At 44.0% G+C, this 12,727-nt stretch overlaps 1 protein-coding gene across 7 annotated transcripts in view; it reads left to right on the forward strand.

Annotated features, from left to right (window-relative positions):
- Window positions 1-12,727, forward strand: part of LOC149355318 (uncharacterized) — a 224,897-nt gene that overhangs the window by 64,496 nt on the left and 147,674 nt on the right. Inside the window, exons 4-5 of one of the 7 annotated variants that reach the window (XR_016291486.1) lie at window positions 7,958-8,090; window positions 8,328-10,848. The exons of 4 other annotated variants lie outside the window; for them this stretch is intronic. Coding sequence is in view for 2 of the 3 variants with exons in the window: in XM_089583758.1 (XP_089439884.1) it covers window positions 201-229 (29 nt within the window). In the remaining variant the exon portion in view is untranslated. Of the gene's footprint in view, window positions 1-200; window positions 6,570-7,957; window positions 8,244-8,327; window positions 10,849-12,727 lie in introns of those variants that run through there. 2 more of the 7 variants (XM_089583759.1, XM_089583758.1) reach the window with 2 other exon arrangements.

Consider the following 12,727-nt stretch of genomic DNA (forward strand, 5'->3'; position numbering starts at 1 on the left):
TGTACATAGTTCATATCGAGCGGTACTTATGCCAGGTGTCTTCATTGCTCTGTGTGTTCAAAAAATGTTGGTCATTGCAGAAAGTTCTGAATATTCCCTGAAACATAAACCTGTAACGCATCTTCGCTCGTTGGCGCATGATGGCCTTAGAGGCTTATGCGGCACTTAACCCAATACAGGGCATGTTAATTCTTCTTCAGGTACCATTGGCATTGGTCATCACTTCTGAGCCAAGAAAAGAATGAAGTATTAACGAGCATGCGTGGCCCTGCTGTCCTGCAGCTGTAATAAAAGGGAGAGAAGCTTCACTCATGTACGCTCATTACAGCGCTGGTGATCAAATACACTTCCATATATGCTGATTTCAGAATAGCTCAGGAAATAAGCCACGGTAGACTTGAGACCACATGCTTACCTTGTAGCTTCCAATTCTGAGTCGGTATTGGTGTGCATATGTGACAGAAAGCATATGCTTTATGCCATCTTCGGGCGGTCTGGGATCGTTTAGTTGTAAGCCGATAAATAAGTGAAGCGCCACCGATACGCAGCCCATGTGTTGTCCAGAAGGGGTGAGAAGCTTTATTCCGCTCCTGCTTCCAGATGATGAAAAAAATTCTGGAACTGCGTAAGACAATGCCAGCCGGACAGACAAAGCCTTCACCTTTCCTCCTCTCCGCGCGACCCACGTCATAGGCGTGTTCAGAGCCTTCGTTGTGGCTCGAGCATGAGCCGAATTTGAGAACAATTAGTTCCGAGAATGGTTATCGCGTTGTAGAAGTAACTGAACCGGTTGTGTCATACTGATGTGCGGAATAAAGCAGGCCTTTGCTGTAATGGATCTTTCCCGCCGCTCGCAAAAAAAAAATGCAGCCATGCTCGCTTGCCCGCAAGATGCGGAACAAGGACGCAGGCGCTGGTTCGCTCAGGTATCCATGATTCTTCGTGATAAAAATTTCTTCGGCACCCATTTGTTTTGTGCCCTCTGAACAACACGAAGCGGCTGAGTGACAACAAAAGAATCTCAAGCCACTGCTTCCTACTGTGAAACGACGTGCAGTTCCTTTCCCACAGAGTCACCGAACTTGCCTGAGTAGTGAAATTGACACGACATTGTTCGATTACTGTATTTTCCTTTTTCTGTCAATCGAGCTGCAAGAGAGCATCAGTACTGCTCCCTGCCATGGGTGGTACCACCAGTTTGCACATCTGCCCATCTGACTGAACATCGTTCTCTGAACCACATTCCTCAGTCAGGGATCTGGGAAATACGAAGTGTATTTAAGGGGAGGTTGCTTTGTTACCGAGACACTTCTATATCGACTGTAAATGTGTACAAATAAACCTACTGCACTGTTTCCTTCATAACGGAGCTCGAGTCCGTGCTTCGCAGCCGGGACTTGCGGTGCTGAACGAGTCAGACAATCCAAGGGCCCCTCCTATCTCCAACAGTTCTGAATAGATATGGTGCTCTAATGCAGATGGGTGGAGAAAATCTGCAGGAGCAATAAAATCTCGCAATAAAATACTTAGGTTCGTTTTTAATGCAGAAGCATTAAACGCAACGGCAACGAAGCCCGATGTCCTGAAAAAGTAGCGTCCCAAACCCATGTGGCCAGCAAAAGAAAAACAAAATTACATCCGAAGATGCGAGGAATGTAACGGAAAGCATGCAGCCTTTCTTTTTTACAAACTTGGTTGGATTTTTTACCTTGATCCACGGCAGTTGAGAGCTATCCAAACAATGGTTGTCTTGTTGCTCACAAACGCGCCCTTCCTCGAAGCAACTTTGCTGCTTTTTGGAGGCCTGAAAACTTAACAATTTTCGCAGTTAGCTGCAGTCAGACACGTGCTTGCAAAAGCGCGTTCCATCATTCACAGTACACAGTAAAAGGTAGAAAACATCCTCCCACTTTGCAAGATTTAGGGCCCTGTCATGTACAACTCCTACATGATTATGCTTAGGGACGACATGACCATTTGCGTCAGGTGTGTGCAGCTCTGTAGAAGTGACCAGGCTTCCTTCCGCCCCATCCAATGTCTCTTTATTACAACCTTTAAATTTGAAATCTCCAAAGTGTGCAGTTCTGTAAACCTTAGAGGCGTTTACCTCATGTAACATTTCTAGAGGTTTACACAGCTGGTTTCTGAGCTCAATTTCAGCACACCCTGCCGTACAATTAATCCCATGAGACGGGATAGATCCTTCGGCCAAGAACGAATTGGTATATACTTCGGAGATATAATAATGTTTCCCACTGACGGCTGGCTTATTTGTTCTTCCTCACTATGAACTTTGCCGACGCCTTTATCTACTGGCCCCAATGTAGTTGCCTATGTGCAAGCCCGCTTTCTAACTATAGTTGAGGAGCTTGCCAACTCAAGTACAGCTTGCTTTTTCAAATTGTTGACTGCAGATAGCTCTATGATGGAGTCTTTGTATCAACTGAATTTGGCGGACGCCTCCGCGTAATTCATTGGGCCTATACTTTATGTATGAAGAAGCTTTTCCTTACAAGAGATGAAATCCTCTGGGAAAAGCCAATTTCACCACCAGAATCTGTTTCCTAGTCAGCAGTGTCCTTTCTGCTGTGTGTCCTCACGCCAGTCTCGTTGCACAGGGCACCGATGCTACGGCTGAAGATTCGTTACAAACACAACTCTTATGCGCCAAGATGCCGTGCAGATGATTTTCATTTGAGGAAAGGCGAACACTGTCATATTGACCAATAAATGAGAACTGCATTTCTACCAGGGGAATCTTGGCTCGCAGTCGAGCATATTCTCCAGCACTTTCAACCGCATATTCTTTTCGAAGCGCGCGTTCCAGGTTTTGCTGGGCCGCGCGCTCAGTGGCACGTTTCGCCACCATCTCTCGTTCCTGTGCCTGTTGGTCTCACGTGCTCCAGGATGTAGCGTTTAATAAAATTTTAGCAGTTTATGGCTCTCAAAATCTCTTATTCTCAAAATCTCTCTCTCAAAATCTCAAAATCTCTCTTATTACAAATCTACTCCACCTTGGTGGTTCCCCTAAACATTTGATCAAAATCTCTCGTTCCAGTAACTGCTTGGTGTCACGTGCTCCACGATTTAGCGTTTAATGAAATTTTAGCACTTCATGGCTCTCAGAATAAAGGGCTACTGCATGAGAACTGAGGTCATGATGCACCTTTCTGCTAAGCATCTGTGCACCGCTTGTCACAGAAGGCCTTGCAGCTCGTTTGACAATAGAAAGTGACAGTTCACTTGATAGAAGTCTGCCCCTGTGTGATCCACGAAGGAACAAGCTTTGCAAGCGTGTTTCCCCATTTACTATAGGTTGTATACAGTGCTACAGCGCTGTGATTAGCATGGGAATACCATGGTTGTTGCCTATAACAGTGGAAGCGAGATAAGCTAGCTATTCGCGTTACCGCTGGTCTGGAACACATGTGATGCTTTGAAATTGAAGGTGGAAGATTGGTTTATTTGTCTTTCTGTGGTACATGGTATCACAAGGAGAGAGGGGACGCAGAGAAAAGCTGCTTAAATGCTGCTTTAAGGGCACCTTTCGCACATCATTCACAAAACAGCAGCATGTGAGAGCCTGATAAAATAAATTCCCATAGTTTGAATAATCTGTGGTCACCACAGTAACACTGGCAACAGATAGCAATACAAACACACAAAACAACAACATCATGACATTCTCTGCACGTGGAACATAAGCACAAGTAAAATGGACACAGCAATGCAAAAAGAACGCGTTGCTGGTACAGGTCTGTTTAGCAAGCAGCCTTGCTGCATTCCAACCCTTCGGATGCGCTGTGCAGTTATCCTTTCATGCAGCCTCTAGAGTTTCTTGTCCAAAATAATTTTTCCGACTTTTACCTCATGAGGACCATGCAGGTCAGTCAGCGGCACGGCCACTCAGCGACCGTAGCAGAGCAGCCACAGTCTGAATTAGTGCCTTAGAATGAATTCTTTGTGCCGCCCTTGTGCTTAAACCTTGTGCTCCGGTGTTTCGACGGAGGGGAAACGACAAAAATTTCATTACAAATCGCTCCTCTCCCAAGGTAATGACATTATATTGCAAGTACATCCCAAAAGTAATCAAAATTACTTTTAAACCATGTTTTATGTTCCACGGTTGCTGAGTGGTTATGGCGCTTTCATTGGTTCATATCAAGTTTGGTTGCTTTTATGCACATTGCTCGAGGTGATGATAGACAATTATATATATTATTTGAAGTGGACTTGACTGTATATACAAATGAAAAAAAAAACAGGGCACTTTAGCTGCCTGTCTAGGACTGCCTGTCTAGGAGAGGCTGTCTTTTTCATAGACAGTCCAATTCTCTGGCAGAATACAAGGTTTCAATACTGCATGCTGCAGGTCCTTTTGCAGTGGTTGTGCTTCTTCACAATTCTGTACATTTCACAGGTCAGAGTGATCGGAGGTTGGAGGTGGCAGGGGGATACCAGAAAATGCACTATTTTTGCACAAACTTAGCACAGGAGACGCTGTGTTTTACTCGAAGGTACAATTTCTTGCTTGCTTCGTGATCAAGAGCATGTTGCGTATGTACATCACCCCAGCAATGACCATGGCTCCAGCAAACGCATTTTATCTGTATGGACAAGAATGTTAGCCAGATGCTAATGTTGGTGCTAGGTATTGCTTTTGGAAGTCGTAACGTTGATCTCATTCCTGGTGGCTGGAGTCAAGAGGCCGGTTTCCAAGCGTGCATCTATGAGCCAGTAGGCATATGATGCTCAGTGCCATTTGCACTGACACTCAAGATAGCGCAGTTCACTTGTGACCCTTTTTCTAACTTTTTTTGGCACTTTTTGGAAGCAGCATCCACACAAGACAATAATGGTTGAACATACAAAACAATGAAGACTCTGGACATAAATACTGCTCGATATAAACCATGTACACAGAGCGTAGAGGGACATAGCGAACGCCGTGCATAGATGCACTGCTTCAGCTTGCGCACTTTGTATATTGTTAGGGGCTCACTGGCCCACCCAGCAGAAATCACCCAGGTATGCTGGAGGCGCGTCAAAACCCGACTGGCGGCTGCAATTCTCGTGGATATTGCGCTCGCATGTCACGCTAGCTCCGCCCTTTCTCTTTGAGCACAGCGCTCTCTTGGACGGCATACGCCGTAACCTGTAGCAATATCTTTCACATTTCATTGTACGAATCCAAGACATGGGGAATTTTTTTTATAAACATATCTCTTTCGAACCAGTGAATTTTCGAGAACTGTATCTGCTCGACTTCAACGAACGCCTCCGTTTTGGCAGTCCTGATGCCATATGTATATTAAGGAGGATCTCGCACAGCTTCCGTTGTTTTCGTTCAGTCACGTTCCTCGCGAGACTTCGATAACGTTGCACGTGACACTTCGATCGCATTTCACATGACACTGGCTGTAATACAGGGCGGTCTGTTTCCGCCGCTATGGTTAAGGGCGCCTCTCATGAATGCTCTCGTGGTTGTTTGACTGAACACAAATACACCACCATAGCTCATTTAGTGGAGCCTTGAGCCGCGGGTCGAGACGCTTCTCGTGATTTTGGCCTATATCAAATTGTTGCCATTCAGCGTCCCTGTTGTGGGTGATGCAGGCCTCCTTGGCATTCATCAGCATCTTCCTTGCGGCGGTTTTGAACATGTCTGTGTAATTGAAGGCTGCGCATCCAGAGAGCATGGCAACCGAGATCCTCGTCTGGCACAGAGTGCTACTTGCAGCAACCAAACACTTCTGGCCACCTTCACTGCTCAGCGAGCATCCTTTTGGAAGGGGTTTGTCCCGTGGCTGCGGCGACTTGAGCTTGACGGTGATGGTGTGATCCGCTTACAGCTAGTCGTGTATGTTTCGGAAATGTTGCGTTCCATCCATGGCAACGCGACGACACAGAAATCTGCAGTTAAGGAATAGAGGGACAAGCAGATTCATCGACGAGGATATTCTATGTGTCAAAAGATACTCTTTCTTGGGTACTGCCAGTCTACCCATTTACATATCATCTTCTGCAGTTGTTTTTTCCTATTCCCAAATTTCTGGGTTTGTAGAGTATATTAGAAAACAAGTTTTATTGGCAGGGTGCTTACGTAAATATTTATGATGAATTTTGGTGAATAGATACATATGGCGCTCTAATGCACATGCGCGGACAAAATTTGCCGGAGCACTGCGTCTATCTCGGAGCAAAATACGCAGGTCGTTTTTAATGCCAAAGCATTATATAGCTCGACGACAGTGAAGCCTGATGTCTAGAAAAAGTGGCGTCCCATAACCCACGCGACCTACCAAAGAAAAAAGAAAATTGCATCCGAATATGCGGGGGAATGTAACGGAAAGTAAGCAGCCTTTCCTTTTTACAAACTTTGCTGGATTTTTCACCATGAGCCATGGCAGTTGAATGCAAACCAAACCCTGCTTGTCTTGTTGCACACGAACGCGCCCTTTCTCGCAGCAACTTATGGAGTGACCATTTGCGTCAGTTGTATGGAGCGCTATAGAAGTTATCAGGGTTCCTTCCCCACCATCAAAGGTCTCTTTATTACAAACTTTAAATTCAAAATCTCCAAAGTGTGCGGTTCCATAAGCGGTAGAGGCTTTTACCATTTCCTAGAGGTTTACACAGCTGGTTTCTGACATCAATTTCAGGACACACTTGTGTACCATTGATCGCACGCTGTAAACAAAAATCAATCCAAATGGGAGTTTAAATAGTTGGCATCCACCTTTAAACTCTGTATGCGGAAATATTTACTCCATAAATGGGGATTAAAGATGTGCTAAATGACCTATTTTACTTCTTCACTCAGTAATGAGGTATAATGGAGGATTCTCCTCCTTATAACTCCCATTTTTAAATGCAGTTTCTTAGTCTGAATACACCCCATATACTCAATGGAGTAAAAAAACACCATTTTGGGCAATCCGCCCTGCCACCTAGCGTCTCGTCTGCTGCTGCTCAGTCGTCTGATAATGGCGGTGAGCGAAGACCGCTTGGTTACCATTGCCGCTTGATCTCTGCTCAATTCTGCTCCTTCACTGGCGCCTGCCGCGGTACAAGATATTGGCTTGTCACTGTTTTCCACTACTGTGCGCTACATAATTGAATTGCTCCTTCGAAGCCTCCAGTGCTCTAACCATACCTGACCTTCCTTTGTTAGTGTCGCCATCTTGTTACAGCCACTGGTTAAGCCTAATTCTCACAGGCTTTTTTTTTCAATGTGGCTCTCGGAGTGTGTTGCAGCAGATTATGTGTTGCATGAACATGGAACTGTGATAGAACATAGTTTCAACACTGAGCTTTTGATTGAGTTGATGAGGCTACATTTTTCCTGTCATATTGAAAAGCCAAGCCGTAATGAAGTGAATATGAAAGCAAGCAAGGCTGTTCCAAACTACCATCAGGGGTGTCTTCAACTTTTCTGCTGTGGTTTTTAGTCAAATATAGCATGGTGCATGACCGTGAAAACTGCCCAGTGACTCCTTTTCAGTTTTCAACAATTGATTATAATGTTAGATCCCTTTATCTATGAACATGGCCAACCAAACGAGCTCATACAGCAAAAGGAGACGACAAGCAGATGACTTCTGCCGCCAAAGCCGCCGCTGGGCTTGCAAACGGTGAATACAATGCATGACGCAGGGTCACATGAGGGCAGAGCAGTTTCCCAAGTTCGGTGGCCGGTGGCCCATGCAGCTACTGCCCGTTTCCGCCATTGTCACTGCTGTTAAAATGAGCCTGAATGAGGACAAATAAACATGATGTCAATTTTGTACTCCATTTCTCTGAGTCGCAAAAAATTTATTCCCTTGTACTCCTAAACAATTCGCTTATATAAGGAAAAAAATAAAATACTCCATTTATATGGAGTAAAAATTACCTTTTGGTTGTGCGTCAGAGGACAAGCTATTTACTCCCACCTTGGTGTTTTTTTTGTTAACAGTGCATTAGACGGGATAAATCCTTCTGCCAAGAATGAAAACGTATATACATTAGAGGCATAATGCTTCCAAGCGACGGCTGCCTTATCTGTTCTTCCTCGCGATGAACTATCAACGAGGAGCTGCCCAACTCAAGTACGGCTTGCTTTTTCAAATTGTTGACTGCGGATAGCTTTATCGTGGAGTCCTTGTATGAAATGGATTTGGCGGATGCCTTCACTAATCCACTGGGCCTATAATTTATGCATGAAGAAGGTTTTCCTTACAAGAGATGAAATCCTTCTGGGAAAAGCCTATTTCACCACCAAAATCTGTTCCCTAGTCAGCAGTGTCCTTTCTGCTGAGTGTCCTCACGCCAGTCTCGTCACACAGGGCACCGATGCTACGGCTGAAGATTCCTTGCAAACACAACTATTATGTGCCAAGATGCCATGCAGAGGATTTTCATTTCAGGAATGGCGAACACTGTCATATTGGTCAATAAATGAGAACTGCCCTTGTACCAGGGGTACCCAAACCCATCCAAGATGGGTTTGGGGCATGACGGTGTGAGTTGCTTATGCGCCATAAAACCAGATCAATACAATACGCTTGGCTGCTTTGATGCACACTGCTGTAGATGATGGTTGACATGTATATATTATTTGAAGCGCACTTGACTATATAGTACAATATAGTACAGAATGGTTAACAATAACAAACGTTTTGTAATGCATGACCGCTGAGTGCAACCACAAACCCGGATAAATAGTGTCATATGGTACATCACATTATGGTATGTGAGGTGCCCAGATGCTGAGAAGACGTACCTGTTTTGATGAAAAACCCGAGTTCAGGCTAACATAATTTTGCATCATCATTCATGATATGTCTCTTGTTGCCTGTTCCTGCGAAAATATCTCCAAGGCAGCCCTCTTCAGTTTCTAGAGGCTCCATTCATTTATGGCACGGTTCAGGTGTGCACCAAGATATATGAGACAGATACTGCGCCATTTCCTTTCCTCATAAACCACTTTACCAAAAACCTATTTATTTCTGTGATGTGGACGCCTGCAGAAACCGCATGTAACTCATATTGATCAAACATGAGCGTGCACATTTCACCACGCTTCCACTGCTAGGCGACTGAATAACCACGTGAAATATCAGTCCTACGCAGAACTAGTGCACCAGTGTCCGCAGGAGGAAGCATTCTGCTCAAATACAGCTCCCGTTATCTCTTGGCCTTTAAGGAATATCTAAACTATTGTTCGACCCTGCAAGTATGGTCGGTGGTATAGAAGCACAATGAAACATATATTCAAATGGCATAAAACAGAGGGTACTGTTTTCTGCCTTTTTTGGACTGCAAAGTAACTTGGGGATAAATCCACATTCCAGTCAGAAAGGCCACCCACTGGTCTGGACGAAGGGGCCTGATCGAGCCCCTCTGAGGGCTGCGTGGTTCGGAGAACGATGTCCAATCAGATGGGAAGATGTGGACACTGGTGATACCACCCACGGCCTGGGGTGGTGCTGGGCTGTCCCGCTCTCTCGAAGCTCGGTCGATAGGAAGGGGTAGAGGCTGAATCATCAAATACTGCTGTGTCAATTTGACCACTGGGGCAAGTATTCTGTTGCCTCTGTAGGAAATGAATTTTCCGCAGTCTCCCAGCAGGTGAAAGAACGTCCTCGTACTCCCCCGCCGTATGTCCAAAACACGAGACCTCTGTCGAGGACACAGCCATCTTTCAGTTAACAGCAACAGCTTGACCTTGCACAGCACCCCTCCATCGTCTGGTGACCCGAGGACAGACTTGGCCGCTTGCTGCCGCTGCTGCAGCCGTCGCCAGCCCTCGCCGCATTTTTGCTTCACGATTACTCACGTCTCGAAGTAATTCTTCCCAGGCCCGTGTTCTCCAATCTTAACTGTACCTTTAGCCACAACCTAAAATTAAACCAGAGAGCTGTCGGGAGAATTACATTAGGCGCTCACGGCAAAGCTATAAATGAGGCATTAGAGGGGCACATGGGCTGGGTATCGCCCGAAGCACCAGAAGCAGTGTAAAATATTGTTTGAAGAGCACCTGACCAAATTGGACGAGAACAGATGGACAGCTAAGCTTTAACACGCGCGGCATGGAGTCACCGATGACCCATTTATATTGCGCGCAATTTCAATGTGACCAATAAACTTTCTGACTTGCTACACTATCAGTTATGTGGTCCAAGAAGTCAACTTTCAGTCTAGAAGTAACTTAAAACTGTGCTATGATGTGGTGGATTTTGGTGCGGGACCGGAAAGCGTGGTGTGCAACTTCACTGTTTTTTGTCGTTTTTATCGCCATCGCGATCATTTCTTTTAGTACTAGTAGTAGCATTGAGCATTAGGATGATGTCAGGTAGTCTGTTTTAGTTTTCACTATGAATTCGTTTAAAAAACCAGCCTGAAACATCAACCGCCTGGTGAATATTGTTTTCTACCTGCTACTGGTGTACAATTTTTCTGTGCGCAAGATTCAGTAGAGGTGTCTGCCTGCAGTAATTTCAGCTATATTTGCCGTCTGCCTACATTATGCGGATAAGATATGGTACCGCCATCTCTGTAAATTCGTTCTGCCTGCTAAAATGACGGGGCCCAACTTGTTGCACTACAATAAGGCCAATGGAACTATGCGATGAAGCAGATAAGTTACGAGATGCAACAATGTTTTTGGGCTCTCTTCCACAGCAGCGACAGTGCGAATTCAGACCACGGTAATAAGGATGTATAGATACTAACCTTAAGCAAACAATCTCGAAATAAATCTAATGGCCCATAAAAGCGGTCGCAAGTTCAGAGAAGCCTCGTCCAATGCCGTTGAACTCCTATGACAGCATTTATACTGATGTGATACCATTGTGATTTACTGGTATTTTCATTCCAGGACTTACCAGTCCACGATGAATTTTACTGCTCTTCAGTGCGTGTTGGATGCCTGTACGCATGTTTCAACATTGAGGAGCAGTTTTGCGGTGACACATGAACATTGGTTAGCGAGAGCTTTCTTTTGTAGTTGAAAACATTATCTGTTTGCAACTCTACTTTTAGGCTCAACCTTTAGCAACTTTAATCGAAACATTTCTGTCCAGAAGATACCTATCAGCCATTTTTTTTCTTTCATGATGTTCGCATTTTCTTAAGTTTCAGAGCCACTGTCAATAGATTTTTTTTCTCATTTTCCAATTTTTTTGTGTGGATTATAATTGGGCATTTACTTCTTTAATGTTCATCATTCAGAAGAATATTGATGTTCATAGATGTGCTTGGACTTCTGAACATTCAAAGATCAGTGCACTTATAGAGAAGTCTTTTGTAACATCTCAAAAATTAACTGCTTTCTATGAGGCAGCCAACATTTTTTTGTTGCTTGAGTTATTTGTCAGCCAAACTACCGAAATTTTAAATTGCCTTAGGCAGTAAGACTAGCAAATTTTTGTGTATTTCACTCTTAGTGGAATATTTGTCTTTTTGTGTTACCAGCCTGAGGTCATAAATATATACAATTACATTACGAAGTTACAAGTCTGTTTTAGACGAATAACATTTTACATTACGGCCTAATATTTCAACTGAAGTCAAGTTTATTTCAGCTTTTGTCATACAAAAACCATGGGTGACGAAAAAAAGCAGTTTGCAATGACCGCTTGACAAGCTTCGTCACCAGTAGAAGTCGGCAGGATTAGCAGTGGCAGTTACAAAAGAGAGTCTTTATACATTGTTAGAGAAAGGGGGAAAAAAAGAGAAATTGCCTCCTGCCAGTCATGCTCATGATGTTGCACACACTGCGATACCTGGCTTTACCTAGCAGAGGGAAGCTATCACTTCAATGAAATACACCCCAGTCTAAAGGGTGAACAGGTGACGACGCCACACGTACAACAGCCTACTTACTACGTGCTCACACCGAATGCAGTGGCTTTCAGGCCCTGACAGGTAAAACATTTGAACACAATAACAAAATACAACCTAGTCAATGAACAGTTCCCTAAGTGCAGAAGAAGTCATTTTTGTTAGATTGCTATAGAGAGGGCTGTTTAACATTTCAGTAGAATATATTTTAACGTCGCAGAACCGTAGTTCTGCATCTGGGTATTGCAAACATTCCATGGTCTATAGTTGCATAGGGTGTGGCATATCATCCAAGAGGAACAATGCGGCTCAAAAAAGGGTCATTTCGTGTCGTGAATTTTTTTATAAAAGTAGGCAATCCTGTACTCAAATAGCTTATTAACCAGAATAATTTTATACTTTTCTTATGGAGTGAGTCAGGGCATCATAGGAAGCATTTGAAATGATCTGTAGCATTTTTTTCAGTAGAATAAGAAGTTTTTGTATATTTGACACAGTAGTATTTCCTCATACCAAGTAACAATAGCGCATATATGAGAAAAAAAAGCATAATAAAGGTCGAGCTTTATTTTCATGGGCAAAATATGTTTATTATGAGTGATGATACCTATGAATTTTGACAGGGTGATGCATATCTTGCTAATGTGGGTATTACATGACATTGTGAGAGCAAAATCTATGCCAAGGGAGGTGAATGCCTCAACGTATTGTAGTTGTGTGCTGCTAAAAAGGATTGGTGGTGGATTCGATACTACCTTGCCCTTCAAATGAAATATTATTGCCTTTGTTTTCTCTCGGTTTACTGATAATGAATTCACGGAAGACCATTCCCTCAAGATATCCAGTTCTGTGTTCGCGGTGTCTGTCAGTTGTTTCATATCAGAGATCAGAGGAGCAGCAG

Source organism: Amblyomma mixtum, chromosome 3 (genome assembly GCF_055824585.1).
Source record: "Amblyomma mixtum isolate Tamu chromosome 3, ASM5582458v1, whole genome shotgun sequence".
Taxonomy (NCBI): Eukaryota; Metazoa; Arthropoda; class Arachnida; order Ixodida; family Ixodidae; genus Amblyomma; species Amblyomma mixtum.